The sequence below is a fragment of the Eschrichtius robustus genome, chromosome 14 (assembly GCF_028021215.1).
Source record: "Eschrichtius robustus isolate mEscRob2 chromosome 14, mEscRob2.pri, whole genome shotgun sequence".
NCBI lineage: Eukaryota > Metazoa > Chordata > Mammalia > Artiodactyla > Eschrichtiidae > Eschrichtius > Eschrichtius robustus.
The window spans coordinates 79,096,197-79,112,933 of NC_090837.1; the positions used below are offsets into that span (position 1 = coordinate 79,096,197).

The window sequence follows — 16,737 nt, forward strand, 5'->3', positions numbered from 1 at the left end:
CAAGACTGAGACAGCCAAAGTTCACTACTTTGTTTAAAACTAGCAATTAACTATTTTATTCATGGGTGTTCCTGTAGATTTTTTTCCATTTTTTCTTAATTAATTAATTAATTTATTTTTGGCCGTGTTGGGTCTTCGTTTCTGTGCGAGGGCTTTCTCTAGTTGAGGCAATAGGGGGCCACTCCTCATCGCGGTGCACGGGCCTCTCACTGTCAACGGCCTCTCCCGTTGCGGAGCACAGGCTCCAGACGCGCGGGCTCAGTAGTTGTGGCTCACGGGCCTAGTTGCTCCGCGGCATGTGGGATCTTCCCAGACCAGGGCTCGAACCCGTGTCCCCTGCATTAGCAGGCAGATTCTCAACCACTGTGCCACCAGGGAAGCCCCAATCTTTTCCATTTTTAAAAGCATCATCTCCTTTGGAAAATCCAGCATCCCATTTACTCTTTGATTCCAAAAGTTAAATTTCAAAAAAAAAAAAAACAATAAATGAGCTAGTATAAAATTTGTTTTCATCTGTGGTTAAGGACCACAGATTTGTTTATATCTGTGATTAGTCTCATGGACCACTCTGGTGCAAAATTTTGATTGTGGGGAGGCTGTGCATATCTGGGGTCAGAGGGTAAATCTCTGTATGTTCCACTCAGTTTTGCTATGAACCTAAAAACTGCTCTAAAAAGTAAGGTCTATTAGAAAGAAAGAAAGAAAAAAAAGAGAGAGAGAGAAGGGAGGGAGGGAGGGAGGGAGGGAAGAAGGAAAGGAGAAAAATTTAGTCTCCTTAATAGACTTTTTATTTTGTTAATTTATTTAAAAGTAAGGATTATTAAATAAATTTAATTATGTAACTATTACATAATATATAATACAAACATAAAGTAGATAATGTAACTATTATAGAAAGTTATGCAAATAAAAGATTCTTAACAGAATTCTTAGTTTAATAATTCTTGACTCTCATCTAAAATCAAAAGGCATATGCATTCTACTCCTGGCCAAGATTTCACATGTTTAAAAATATATACTCAGTCATTCTTCAAGTATTTTTTGACCAAAGCTATGTGCAATGCAAAAGGTATAGGAACTAATATGTGTTTGCAAGTGCTTGCTTAGAAAAGAAAAAAAACAATGCATCCTCTTTTCTAGGAAACTGAATATTCTCTAAATCACTGTCACAAACAGTTAACTTCCAGTCATTCAGTATCGGTTTCTAAATGCCTTGGAGAACACTAAACATCCCTGTTCTCTCTCAAGCAGAAAACATGTCATGTCTCTGGCTGGAGATGTCTTATTAGTCACCTTGAAAAACAGCGAAAGGCACACATAGGAAAAGAAGCATTTGACTGTGTGAAATGGGGCAACTCTCCTTCCTCAAAAGTTATCAGAAAGACCTTTGACTTTGAGAGATGAATCACTAAAACTCTGCCCCCAAAGACTGCTGCTTTCTGAAGACACAAATAAAGCTGAATTTCTCCCCTCCCATAAGGAAAGGAAAGATATAAGATAAAGTACATTTGCATAACACATATTTGGTGATCCACGGATAAAGCTTTATATAGTCGTGATGGACAAATCTTTCCTCTTCCTACTAATGCACTGCAGTTCTGCTCTTAGCCTCAATAGGCAAAGTAACTGGCCTTTGGGGAACAAGGAAAAGTGCTATATTTTGAAAACTTCAAATAATCATCTTGAGGTCTTATTTCTACAAATCAGTATAAAATCAGTGCCCCCATTTCCTCGTCTTTGAAACAGGTACTAGAGAAGAGTAGATGATTTCCACTATTGTTTTCAGTGTTGGCATGGTCTTAGTGAGAAAGCTGGTCAACTTTATCCATGTTATTTTTCTGCCTCGCCTCTCCGCCAAATTGGAAATCAATTAACAAATGGAACTTGCCCTAAATAAAATCAGTACAGTAGAGTTCATGAATTTTTCTCTAGGGTCTTTAAAAAAAAAATCCGAACTGTGAAGAATTGGGGTTACTTAGGATTATTGCATGATGTTGTTCTTCTGAGATTAATGAGTGAATCTGGTTCCTAGAAATGTTCGAGTCTTGAAGTGTCTTTGCTTAGAGTTATTAGTGTGCTGTATTTCTTTCAAATATTGCAATTTTAGATGGAAGAAAAATCCTCATTTCCATTTTTGCAATATTTTTGCCAGTTATTCCATAGCAATTATTTATGTGTTGACATTAATTATTATAAAGTGCCTTGAGATTTGACTCTGCTGTGTAATTGTATGCTATTTGTACAATGAATTCCTACTATTTCATCATTTGAAAAGGAGTGCCTTGCCAGTACATATTTGATTCTCACTTTAGTCTCTGAATTGCAGGGAAGCTGCACTTCGTGGGTGAAAGGAGGTTTTCTTTGCTTTTAGAGCTCTTAGTACAGCTAAATGTCATGTCACGGAGCAAATCTGTTTCACATAGGTGTCCTGAAGCTGGCCAAACGGGCTCATCTGAAATGAGAGCTTTTCCAGTGGAGCAGTTGCTATTGTGTTTGTCTGAGAATTTTTTCCCTGCCTTAGATGTCAGCCATTTCTAAAAGGCATTTTTTTTCTGGCTCTATGTAAAATATAAGCATTATGAATTGTCTATGGAAAACCTGTACCTTGTCCATTGTATTAGGTATTAAGCAAGATGAACCTTTTGAACCAAACAAAAACAGTCCCTTATGCATTACTGATACATTCAGTGTTGAGGCTGGACCCTCCCATTCCACCTAGCACATTGCATTAGGCACGTTCCTTTTCACTATGTGGTACTAAGTATTGATTTTGCTAAAGAGCTGGTCCATTGGTATCAAACCACCATTACTTCTCTCAAAGTCAAGAACCGCACTGTGATGTTCCCAGTGGGAATCATGGTGGCCAACTGAAAACTTGGGAATGGAGGACTAGGCATGCACAGCATTTTTATTTTCAAATATGCTGAAGAGAAAAAAAACGGGAGCGCCCCCCCCCCCCCCAAAATTCACTGAAGTCAACAGAATTCATGTGAAGCCTGAGGTTTGGAAGTAACTAAATTTTAGAAGACTAAAAAAATTGCATGTAAGTTTTATTAAACCTATGATCACAATAATATTTTAACTTAGATCTCTTTGATTTCAAAAATGTAGAAGAAATAGAAAAAGAAAATATGAAGGAAGGAATGAAGAAAAGAAAGACATCACAAAACATTATTATTTCTGTAATAACTAAAGCAGTTTTCAAAATATGATATGGATTTACTGCAGTCCATCTTCAGTAGAGAGAATTACAGCAGATTTCTGAGGAAAATTGTGAAGTTTCTTTTCTTGGAGAGGCATTTTTAATATGATGATATGGACCCTTTAATAAAAACCAGCCCTTTGGTAATAAAGAAGGACCTCATTGTAGGTTCCTGCAGCTGCTTCTCACTGATCTAGATCTGAGAGATACTGTATTTTTATTTGGACAACTGACCGTTGGTCATTTGTTCCTTTAGACTAAATATGTGTCTAGAGTAAAACCTCCATAATTTTCTTTGTTTCTAAAACTATACTCTCAACCACCTAATTACACCATCTTGATTGAACACACATGTTCCTCTTTCCCTTTACATTCTTTTTTTTTTTTTAAAATATTTATTTATTTATTTATTTATGGCTGTGTCGGGTCTTCGTTTCTGTGCGAGGGCTTTCTCTAGTTGCGGCAAGCGGGGGCCACTCTTCATCGCGGTGCGCGGGCCTCTCGCTATCGCGGCCCCTCCCGCTGCGGGGCACAGGCTCCAGACGCGCAGGCTCAGTAATCGTGGCTCACGGGCCCAGTCGCTCCGCGGCATGTGGGATCTTCCCAGACCAGGGCTCGAACCCGTGTCCCCTGCATTGGCAGGCAGACTCTCAACCACTGCGCCACCAGGGAAGCCCCCCTTTACATTCTTAAAAGCAGTTTAGCTCCTTATACCACCTACCTGAAGCCCCCATTCCCTTTTGCCTTAGAGAACCAACATCACCAAAGATTTGCCTTAATGTTTTCCTTGCAGCCCCGCACTTTAACCTTGAGATTGTACCTGCATGTGTTTCTCCTCTCCATCTTTGATAGGACTTCCTAGCCTAGAGATAAGGTACTTCTCTTCAAACTGCTCTTGCCCTCAGAGTTCTATCCAGTTTGCTGGATTACACTTCCCATATTTGAAGAAATCTTTAATCAAGTCTTTGCCCGTTTTCTGGTTCCATTTGCTATGTGACTGCTTCTGTCCTCGGCCAACCCTGCATCTCCTCATCTCCATCTTTGAATGGGGTAAGCCTGAAGCCCGCTCAGTGACCCAGAGGACCTCTAACCCTTTCTGAATATAGACAAATGAGTTTTAATATCAAATACCCTCTGCTGGCACATTTCACTTTTGCATATCTTTAATATGATATCTTGATCTTTTGTATCTTTAATCTCCACCCCTTTCAGCATTATCAGATTTTCTCTCTATCTCCTCTGCCCTTTGCTGACCTCACTGAGCCTCCCAGAGAGGGGTCTCAAAATTATCTCACAAACTAATTATCTTGAAATATTTCCTGTATAGAAATTCTCTTTCAAAAGTGAGAGATTATCTTCTATCACTGTATTTTTTCCACTTTACCCACTAGCACTTTTTTAAGAAATAAGTCATCACAAATATTCTTCTTTCATCCACACTTATACCTACTATGCAGCTCTGTTCATTTTCAATTTGACTGGGGTCTGTTGACTCTGAATTTGAATGAATAAAGTCAAATCACAGCATCCTTAGCATGATAAACAGTATTTTAGTCAAACTAAACTGTGTTCTCTGGAGAAAAGGTGTGTTTCCACATGCAAAACTGTCCAGATAGCCAAAGGCTGTCACAAGCGGCTGTGTGAAACCTCTCCAACCATAGTAATCTGACTGAAAATTACAATGTTTGCTAGCAAAGAGGAAAAATTGCAATTCTGCATTCAGACAACTTGTTTCAGCAGATTCATCTCTCATATAACTTCTTAGCTGGATGTGCTTCTATTTTGTTATGGAAGATAATGATAATGGTTATTATTCGTATCATTTTATTAGCAATGCCTTGAGCACCCGGTAACTCTGATTTGTCTGACAGTTGACATGGCATGTTTAAAAAAATTGGCATATTGGCTGGTGGATAATAATGCAGCTGTAGCCGGGTTTGGTACATTGAATTTCACTGACATTGCTACTTATGAAAGGAGAAATAACTCTTTTTTTCTCGCTTTTTCACTTATGATTGCAGGGCCCAGACAATTCAGGCAATACAGTCAGTGCCGTGCATATTTTACTACTCTCCCTGGAAGATAGAGCCTTGTCCTACTGGGTCTATTTCTACTGTTTAAAGGGGCAGTGTTATCATATCCCTTAAATATATGAGGGTAGAAGGATGGAATGTTCTCAACGTGAGGAATGGATTAGTCAGATCCTGGCATAACTCTCTGAACTGCTCCAGGGCCCCTTCAGGTGACTTAGGGAAAGCCCACTTTGTCGCGACTTATGAATGGCTTTTTTTCTTCTCCATTGCAGCAGTGAGTGAAGGACCAGCCACCCAACAGCCGCCCATGTTGCCCCCAGCACAGCCTGAGCATCCCAGCGGTGAGGAGGTGCCCAGCAGAACCATCCCCACGGCCTGTGTTCGACCAACTCATCCACTTCGCAGCTTCGCCAACCCTTTGCTACCTCCACCCATGAGTGCAATAGAACCGAAAGTCCCTTATACACCGCTTTTGTCTCAGTCAGGTAAGTGCCCATTTGTTTACACTTAAAAGCTTTGTTATCCCTGGTGGCTCCACGTAAGTACAGGAGGGTTCTGAGAAGGCCTGGACGTAATGTAACTTTTTTGACATTGATTATGTGCCCAGTGTGCACGTGTCTTTCACTGATGTTTGTGGTGCAGCTTTTAAGTATTTGCCTTATAAGCAACTGGCTGGTTGTAGGCGCCTTTCATTCCTTTGGAAAGTTGTTCATTGATCCTGAATGTCAGTCCAGTACTTTTAATATGTGCTATAGGTATGCCCACTAGAGAATACTGGAAAAGTTCTTCTGTCTGCCACATGAGTTGTAAGATTTAAAGCTAGACTCCAAGACTAGAGTAAAAGGTACAGAAGTCTGCAAAATCACTTTTTAGAGAAATGCATGTAAATCTCATAATTCTGCTTTGTTCTTTTCATTAGTCATCTTGCAGGGGTTCTTATTTTAGAGTTTCAAGACCAGAAAGGCATATCAGACCAGTGTAGCGTCTAACTTCCTAATTTTAGAAATAGAGAAACCAAAACTTAGATAGATAGGAAGTAACATCTCTATGTTTCCTTTCTAAGAAAGTCAAATGGCAGAGAGGAGAACCAGAGTCTTAATTCCCAGCGCAGTGTTCATTTTATTACCTTAGCTGGTATCCAGTGAGGCTGAACCAGAGCTTCTTTTCATTTCTGTTAGGGGTTAGGGAGATGAAGGGGGCACAGAGAGGGACAAAGGAAGAAGAAGAAGGAAGAGAAGGAGGAGGAAGAGGGGGAGGAGACGAGGAACAAATAGATAGGATGAAATATAGGTCAGTAGCTAGATAAGTAGATACATAAAGAACAACATAGTGCTCAAAATTATTTGGAATATTGGCATCATTCTTAGGTTAAAGTGCAGGGCTGCAAGGACAACATGAAGGCAAATCTTTGGTGATGTTGGTTCTCTAAGGCAAAAGGGAATGGGGGCTTCAGGTAGATGGTATAAGGAGTTCTCTGCCACATTTCACCGGGGTTGGTCTGGTGACCAAAGATTGCAACGGAAGTGATGGTATGTCACTTCCAAAATTAGGAATAAGTTAGTAATGTTCAATGGTTCCAAGTAAATAGAGATGCACCCTTAATAGACACAGGCAGCTGGATGGACCAATCGGCCACTGTACAAATACATTTGAGTTAGTTTCTGTTACTCAGATCCATACCCACAGCGATTTTAGTCACTGCATTAGTACATAAACCTCACAGTGACTGCTTAAACTAGGAAAAATAAGACTGCAATTATGAATCTTAAATTTATATTAACATTAAGACTATATCTTGTTCCTGGCATCATATTAATCGATTTGTGTGAATCACCTCTGGTGTTCTCACCATTCATGTAGTGTCTCATATGGATGCTCGACTACAGGAGGGATGTGGGACTGCATCCCTTGAGATGCACGCTGCATGTTGCGCCTGGGCAGGATGGGGTCTTCTCTGACACATAGGCTCACTGCAGGTCATGACTTCATTTCACAGGAGACAGCTCTTCTAGCCAAAAAGAAGCCCACACTAGGATTTAAAGCAAGTCTATATTGTCCAAGCCCTTCTCCCACTCCCCACGTATATATCCCACATACACATGATGAGGAGAATCTGCTACTTGGTATTGCCCCAAAGCTATGAGGTCTTTGCTAGTTGAAACAGGGACAATTTGAAGCAAGAAAATTTATTTCATGAAGTTCCTGTGTCAAGAGCATGCTGCCTGGTGATTTCTGGCTACACTCAGTTTCCCACTGAAATACCAACCAAGGGAAATGATCTTGGGGGAGACATATTGAGGATAGATGGCAGGTTAATTGCAACCACTACTAATAACTAACCTTTACTGAACATGTGCTATGTGACCTGCATGCTTCTGAAGACTTGTAGTTTGGCATATGATCCTCAAAACTTTGTGAGGTTGCTACTTTCTTAACCCCATTTCATGGATAAGGAAATTGTGACACAGAGCATTTAAGTAGCATATTTAAGTCTACACAGCTAGGGAGTGGTGCATCTTTTCCCACCTTTCTTTAACTGCAGAAAGCAGGGTTCTGAACTTTTAGGAACTCATTTACTCTTAGTTTATGTCTAACTCATTTAAAGACAAAAACAAAGATAATCTTTTAAAGCCTATTAAATTAAATCATTATAAAACTGATAAAAAGAAAAAATGTGAAACATCTGAAATAATTTTGAGTTGGGGAATACCATTTTCTCACAAGGCTTCTTCCCTCATATTTTAATAAGGAAAGATGAGAATTTTATCAAAAGCTTTTTCTGCACCTATTGAGATGATCGTACGGTTTTTATTCTTCAATTTGTTACTGTGGTGTATCACACTGATTGATTTGTGGGTATGAAAAATCCTTGCATCCCTGGGATAAATCCTACTTGATCGTGGTGTGTGATCCTTTTAATGTATTGTTGGATTCAATTTGCTAGTATTTTGTTGAGAATTTTTGAATCTATATTCATCAGTGATATTGGCCTGTAATTTTCTTTTTTGTGTGTTATCTTTGTCTGATTTTGGTATCAGGGTGATGCTGGCCTCATAGAGTGAGTTCGGAAGTGTTCCTTCCTCTGCAATTTTTTTGGAATAGTTTCGGAAGGATAAGTGTTAACTTCTCTAAATGTTTGGTAGAATTCACTTGTGAAGCCATCTGGTCCTGGACTTTTGTTTGTTGAGGGTTTTTTAATTACTGATTCAATTTCAGTACTTGTAATTGGCCTGTTCATATTTTCTATTTCTTCCTGGTTCAGTCTTGGGAGATTGTCCCTTTCTGAGAATTTGTCCATTTCTTCTAGAGACGTATAACTATTTTATACTGAGAATACCAATTATATAACACCAGGAAACTAAAGTGCTGTAGTACTTTATACTGTTGACTATTCTCTTTATTTGGAAGTAAAGGTCTTTTTTTTGAGGAACTATGTAACACAGAGAAAAAAGATAGAAATGATATTCAGAAGTCCATTTTAAATGAAAATTTTGCTGTGGCAGTAATATTTGGTTTGGAACACAAGGTTTGGATATCAACCCATGCTTCAAGTGATCTATAATAACAAAAAATGACCCCAAAATGACCCAATGATCCTAATTTTAGAAAGAACATCTAATAATAGGCAGAACAAAGCACTTACCTTTATTATTTACTAGTTATTGTTTTCTTCTAGTTACAGTAAAACCGAAGCTGCCTTAAACAAAATCTGGCACAATGTAGCATAAATGAGTGTATTATATCTTTAAAAGATGGAAAGGAGAGTTTGTTCTTCTCTCTCTACACCTATTCTCTCAAATAATAAGCATATTTGAAGAACCGTTCTCTGTTCTAACGTCATGTGGGCAAGATCTCATTTTCTTTTATTTCCATTGCACGTTTATAAGTCTTCTTTTGTTTTAATGTTGTTCTTGTTTTTAGTGGAACTATTTCTTACAAACTATCTTTTCTTTCAGATTTTCCAATATCTCTGGCTTGCATTTTGGGGGTTGATTTTATCTTTTTCATAGTAAATACCATCCTCCCCCACTAACCTGAAGCACACCCCACCATCACTTGGGAATTATTAAATGCCTTTCCCTTTTTTGTTTCTCCATTGTCTCCCTGTGGTTCCTGTTCATTTCATAACGCCCTACCTCATGATTTTCAAATAAGTTCTCCCTGCATTGCTCCTGACACATGGTAAACAGTATGCTTTTAAGAAAGGGCTGATGTTTACCTATTCTAATAGAAAAAGAAACTTAGCAGACTGACAAATGTATTAGCTGTGACATTAACTACTTGCTTCTTAAAGATGAAATATTTAGAGCTTTCGACAAATTTTAATTCTAAGAAAATCATGACTGTAGTCAAACTGATTGATGAAGTAAAGTCATTCTCTTGTTGGCTTAAAAAAATACCTCACATAATTTTACTCTGGGTTTCACAATAAAGGACTGTGTAATTACTAATGAATTTATCTTTACTTACCACAAGTAATTACTTTAGAATATGGTGACGTGAGGCATCACTGTAATTTTTAAAGATCATGCCCAACGAGAAGCTCCTTCTGGTTTGAAACCATTTAAATTAGCATCAGTGAGCAAGTTCTTTCCCTCCTCAAATTCCTGTGTGTGGTTTTTCTTGGGCAACATTATCGATCTGTGCCTCTGTTTGCCTTCCAAAAAGGCATGCGAAGCTATGTTTGCAGCAGTTTTATATGAGGTATAGGGCACCACATAATACGCAGTAATGACTTCCATGGAGTTGCAGAGAATTTTGCAGTATTTCTCTAGTAAATGGTAATTAGAAAATCATCTTGTCATAATGAGTGACATTCTACCTACCTGAAAACACAGATTCATTCCTTCATTTATTTTTTCCTTCCACAGTTAGAAATTTAGCTTACCAGACTCTAGGGTGTTTTATGGTATTTCTTACAATTTCATCATCACCTCATGATAAAGTGGTTCCATTTCTTAATGCTTCATCTCTGTGTGGTCTTTACACATATCAGGGAGGCTACACATACTGCACTTTGCAAATCACAGATGTGAACATATAAGTGATTTGGCTCAGTCCCCTTTCAGATTAAATAGAAAATGTTTGATAAGAGTGTTGGGTTTATGGCATTATAGATCTGACATAAATTCTACAAAGGGCCAAGATAGGCTGTTTTTTTGTTTTTTTGTTTTTCTTCTCTAGTGAAAATTCCTTTTAGCTGTGAACTGATCAACTGCACTTTAAATGAACCTGGATTAGGAGACCATTTGTCTTCTAAGGCTGTAATTCTAAAGGGAAAGAAAATGTGACCTCTTAAATAGTGACTTTTATATCGTAGTGCTGTTTTACAACATTAGCCCCCCTGGAGTTCTTGCATCTTTGTAAAGCTGCATACGTGCTGTATTGTCCTCCATTTACACATTGCATTTCTACATATTTTTATTTATAAAAGCAAAAATCTAGAACATCCTGATCTTTTCAGTCTTCTAGGGATCAATATGTCAGTGGGCATGACAAGACCAAAACTCACTTCATTGTACTGCAAAATTGAGTTTGATTTTCCTTCTACAAATTGTGGCATGTGCTTCAATTTGTCTGAGAACTGAGGACAAGGAGTGGGTGGAGGTGGCTGACAGTGGACAGAAAAGGCATTTGATTTATATTTTATGGCTGGTTGGGAAATCATGTCTTCCTGCTATAACCTGATCTTTCTGGCAGGCCTCATTCAGTAAATATACTATCACACAAAACTGCCAATAAATTACTGTAATACATTAATACAATTCCTTTCCCTGAGTCACCTGTAGTCCACCGTTGGGGATGTTCATCAGGATTCCACCTGAGTATTCCATTCTGCTGAAATGAGTCACAGGCAGAGGTCAGACATCCTTTAGCAGGTGGAGCAAGAGGGTCACTTTTCAGGCCAGTCAGATCAAATAAATCACTGGCACAGTTAAGTAGGAGAGATGTGTTGATTTGATGTTTTTGGAGCCAGTAACTACCAATCAATTTCAGAGTGGAAAATTACACTGCCGCCTTCATATTTCATCTTTTATGTGTAGGCTCATCTCCGTGTGTGTGTTTGGTTTTTTGTTTGGGGTTTTTTTGTTGTGGTTTTTTTTTTTGGTAGGTACCACCTTGAAACTGTCTTGTCCTCATTCCCAACAGATCATTTTTTTAATAGATGAAATTTGATTTGATTTGGTCTAGTCATTCTAAATGATTCCTTGGTAAATGTAATTAAGTCAAGTTTGCTTTATACATCACCAATATTTGTGACTCTGGAACTTACTTGGTGTTTTAATAAAATACTATTTCCTTTAGTATGGTGTTCCAGTATTTAAATAGAAAAAAATCTCTGCTAACTGCCTCAAAGAGAGGGAAACCATTTCTAGAGGACACTTTATGAGTAAGCCATGTGACTGGTACCTCACTTATAAATGACAAAACTGAAGCCTAAAAAGGTTAAGCAGCTTGCCCAAGGTCAACAATTGAGCTAATGGCCAAGTTTAAAGAATTCAGAGAAATAGAACGCTGAAGAAAATTAAAGGATTTTAGTTAGCTTTTTGTGCTATGAGTAGTTATTATTAGATTGACTTTTTCCCTACAAGCAGGCTTCTAGGATGATCCTAGTTATTAAATATCACTCAGAAAGAATTGTTTTATAGCAGGGAGGTTGAGTTATTTAGCTTAGTGTCTGAGTAAATGTTTTATTGCTTTATGTAGGCTAGTCAGAGGAAAGGAGTTACAGCAAGATAGTAACTAGACAGGAGCTCCAGAATAGCTCCTATCAAACTCACCTGTCCAACCTGCCGGATCCCTCTACAGGAGGGCAAGGAGCCAGGGAACTGACATCTGTTGCTTTCAGCACCATGCACCATGGATGGCCAGGGCTTTGGAGTCCAATAATAAAGTTAAGATGAGCAGAAGGAAGTGTAAAACAAAGATAAAAGTTAACGCACATGAGAATATTACTCAGATTGTGGCTTAGAACATGTGAAGGTCAATGAGAGTGAAAAAGGAATGGCTGGTACTTTTTAGAATTGCAAAAAGCTGTTGGGAAGAGGGAGTGAATGAGCACCATTGAGTCAAAATTTGAGTCCTTTTGATCAAATTTTTATGCAATTAAAAGAACAAGAGAAAATATTGTACCAAGAATTGCTAGATCATAAATAAAAATTGAGGCTAATTATCAAATTTATACAATTACACTCTAGGGTTAAAGTATTGCATTGCTATCTAGATAATCATAGAGAAAATGAAAACAAATCTATTTTCAGAACTTTGTTACCTAGTAGACTATATAATTTGAAACATATAATCTAAGAAGAATGTCCTTGGATTATACTGGGGAGTGGTGGCCTTGTGGGTGACAGAGATTGATGAGCGAAAGGGTGAGGAATAGGTTGTTTTCAAGGCAGCAATGATTCCTTTCACATATCCTATGAACCTGCTAGGTCACATGCTTAATTATTTCTATATAGATGTTGTTACTTGTGAAATATCTTGAGGATCATAGTACATTGGAGAAGAATAGCATCCCCTTTATTCCTAAAAAGAGGGAGTGAGGCTCAGTGCAAATAGAGTCCTGAGGACTAGTCCCTCCATTATGCCAGTTATGGAATTCTGCTCCCCTGAATCCTACTAATTCTAATCTGTGGAATTAGATAAACTTTCCTCTTCAAAGAGGAATAAAACGTGAAATTCTAGCAATCTTAATTACTGCATAAATAAGGGTGGACGTTCTCTCTGTATTTCTTCTTTGCTTTGTGAAAGAGTATAAGAGACAGGTTTTCCTTTGAGTACAGATTCTGAGCTGCACACTGTGCATCTTAAGTCTTCTAAGCATTTGACAGAGCTCCTTATGGTTCGTCAATGTGTGTCAGATTCCAGTTGCTTTCTTTGGGAACAGGGGAAATTTTGAAACAGACAAAAAGTGTTCACATAAGCCTCTGTGTTAATGGATTATTGAAAATGTGTTGTGAAAGATCTAACACACTGAAACAATCTCTGTGATTGAAAGTGAGAATTTAACCATCAGTGAACAATTTCTGAAGATATGACCTGTATCTAAGAGAATGTGTAAAAACCACTTAAAGATCCTACTTCTTCTGAATGTTTATAACTTTTATCTTATTGGCAGGGACTTAATGGGAAATTCAAGTGCCATGTTAAACATCTTCCTAGAGTAGACTTTCATCTTAGGCTTGCAGAGGATTGATGTTCTTATTGCCAGAATCTCTTTATTTACCATAATATCAAAGCTCTCAGAGGAGAATGCCTTTATCTTTTGTGGTGAAAGGGATTCCAACAATTTTGTTTTTAATTTGATGCAAAACAACAATCATGTTTTGCCCATTTGATTTGATGGTACTTATAGCAACTGCTCTTTTCACATCTACTCCAAATTGCCCTTCTTAAATATTCTTCTTTCAAATTTCCCATCCTCTTACCCAGTTGTTTGTATCTTTTTACTCCTGTGGTCACCTGAGTCATGATTTTTTATAGAAACAGCATATTTCAGACTACAGTAATGTGTTTACCTAGTGTACCTTTAAAGTCTGAGATTGTTGGTTTAATCTTTAGGTTCGGTAGGTGCTGCATTTAAAATTATAGTTATTCGTTTTCTTCTTGGCTCCTCTCTCGAGTGGTACCACAGTTAGTTAATAGAAACAGAATGCTTTGGGCACACAAGTCTGAGCTGATGCCTGCCATGGTGCAGGACTAAAGGCAGGAAGGTGCCATGTAATGAGAATTTGGCCAGTCTTCCTGTTCTCTTTGGCAGGAGCGAAGTGTGACTGAAAGAGGACTTACAGGAGGAAAATAATAAAACTCCACTAGGACTCAGCTCCCCTATTCATTGGGTAGGTTGGCCTTGAATAAGTCAGTTAACCTCTGTGCTTCCATTTTCCACAACTATAAATGGGGAGAATAAAATCTAGCCTGGAAAGAGTTTCATTTTCCTCAGGGAGTCAAAGCATGTAAACATGAATGATGCTAGTTAAAGATGTTAGCCCTGAATCCAGGAGCTTCTAATTTGATATAATCTGGAGAACACATTGCCTTATAAATTGGGCCCAGTGAAGTTTCCAATGCCCTATAATAAGAAACAGTGGCATCATTTGGAAGGGGGTTTAAAAGTACATTTTAATGGTTCAATGGCTGGTGAAACAAGATCTAACTCCTGAAGGTTGTATTTCACCACGAGTATGTGCACCAGAGAAGGGGCAGCCAATGAAATGGGCCCTTGCTTGGAAGACAGAATGGTCTTGAGCAGAGAATTTCAGAACATCTGCTCAGAGCTGTCTGAATATCATTTCTTAAGTCTAGAGAGAAGCATAGCCTCTTTCAATTAAACAGGTCTTGCCCTTAAATCATAAATCCATCCAGCAGCCGGGAAGCTATTTCCCACCAGCCCCTTTAAATAACCAAACTGCTTTAGATAGCATTCCCCCTCCAATTTCTTAATCTGTCTCTCCACCCATTGTTATGAATGTCTGTTCCTCAAGCCACTAAGGATTTATGTCTAGTAGATGTACCGATTTGGTGGTATGGTGCTTGACTTCCTCTCACTTATAAACGGTGCGTCTCCTGAATAGCTTCTCATGATGAACCAATGTAATGTGACGTAAGCCTTTGGAATTTCCAAGGTCCCAGCTCTCACGTCCAGCTTAGCCTGCAAAGAGAATAGCAGGGCAAAGAAGAGTAAGAAGTGAGGACCCAGAAGTGATCTGCTGAAAGTGGGAAAAAGGATATTTCTCATCAAACAAAGTGGGAAAAAGGATATTTCTCATCAAGCACATGTAAAATATTACTGACACCTTCATCTTCTCATTTACAAATAATATATATGTTCTTTTTTAAGTTTCTTTAATTGAAGTATAGTTGATTTACAATGTTGTGTTTATTTCTGCTGCACAGCAAAGTGATTCAGTTATACATATATATACATTCTTTGTTATATTCTTTTCCGTTATGGTTTATCTCAGGATATTTACCCTATACAGTAGGACCTTGTTGTTTATCCATTTACAAATAATATATATGTTCTATTAAGAATATTATAGTATGGCTCATTTCCAAATGTGATTTGAGATATAAATTTTTAATTCTAAACTCTCCATTAACATGACTATGTAAGCAGAGCTTCTTAAATCTTAGATGCCTAGGAATCACCTGCAGAGCTTACTAAAATGCAGGTTCTGATTCAGTGGACCCAAAAGAGGGCCTAAGATTCTGCATTTCCAAGAAGATATCCAGGTGATGCTGATTTTGCCCTTCTGTAGATCACATTTTGAGTAGTGACGTTCTTAAACAGATCATGTGTTCTTCACCTGGAGTTCAGGGAAGAACTTGTGGGTTTAATAACTCTTTTGAAATTAAATTCACATTTGTGTGTGTGTGTGTGTGTGTGTGTGTGTGTGTCTGTTTTTTTCTATTTAGTGGGTTCATAGCTTTCATTAGAGTTCAAATGGTTCATGATGTGTAAATAAGTTAAGGACCACTTAAGCTGCCTTTTTGTCATTCACCCAGCATTTAGGCTCTGCTATGGAACATAAACACCAAAGTCTTTTTTTCTTTTGCCTTGGTTTTGTTTGTTTGTTTTGCAAGACCAATTCCAAAATATCTTTTGCAGAGGTAACCTTCCAGAATCTAAGGCCAAGAGCAGAACACTCTTGCCCTGCTCAGTGAAAAAATTAAGTTATTCATTTTCTTGTAGAAACACCAGGGCCTTTGTGCACATTTTTCAATGCCTGAGGAGGGAATCAGTTAGATTAGTATTTATAAATGTCTTAAAAGAGGTCCCACTTCAGAAACTCTTATTTTTCTTGCCTAAATGAAAACTGATAGAGAAGGTCCACAACTCTCTAGGATAAATTTTCTCCAGAAGATGAGCTCCTGCGGGAAATGGAGATATGTTGTCACTTGAAAGGGCTCATCATAACCTATCCTTGGCGCCTGTGTTCTGGTGTGCAGTGGAGAGCACTTCCAGCAGAAACTGAATGATTACGTACACATTTCCCCAAACAATGACTCATCATTCGATGTAAATTTCAGATTCAGCCAGTGTCACACCAGGATGAATAGCATCCGAAATCTGTAAAACATATTTTTAAAAACATTGCTTATGGTCGTGAGGGTAGGCGAACCTCTAAATAGCAGTAGTATAAATCACAGAGATAATTTTTAATGGGAAGTAATTGAATGTTTATTTGAAGAGTGAAGAAGCTAAGTTATAAAATATCCTGAAAGATATCATCATAAGTCATTTATTGGGTATAAACTAATTCTAAGGAGTAAATATGTGTCTGAGGAGGCTCGGTTGTAGTAAAGAGGGGGTAGGAGAGAGGAAGGTTTTTAAAGAAAAAGATCCTGTTTCTCCAATCAATGTTGGAGAAATTAAAATCTCTCTCCCTCTCTCCCTCCATCCTACTGTGTCTGTCTCTTTCGTTTTGTTTTTTGTTTGTTTGTTTTCTGGATCAGAGCTTCTGAATTTAAATGGAAACAGGTGCTACACGA

At 38.1% G+C, this 16,737-nt stretch overlaps 1 protein-coding gene across 1 annotated transcript in view; it reads left to right on the plus strand.

Moving 5' to 3' along the window:
- Window positions 1–16,737, plus strand: part of DCC (DCC netrin 1 receptor) — a 946,816-nt gene that overhangs the window by 887,529 nt on the left and 42,550 nt on the right. Inside the window, exon 28 of the mRNA XM_068562459.1 lies at window positions 5,508–5,720. Coding sequence (XP_068418560.1) covers window positions 5,508–5,720 — 213 coding nt within the window. The remainder of the gene's footprint in view (window positions 1–5,507; window positions 5,721–16,737) is intronic.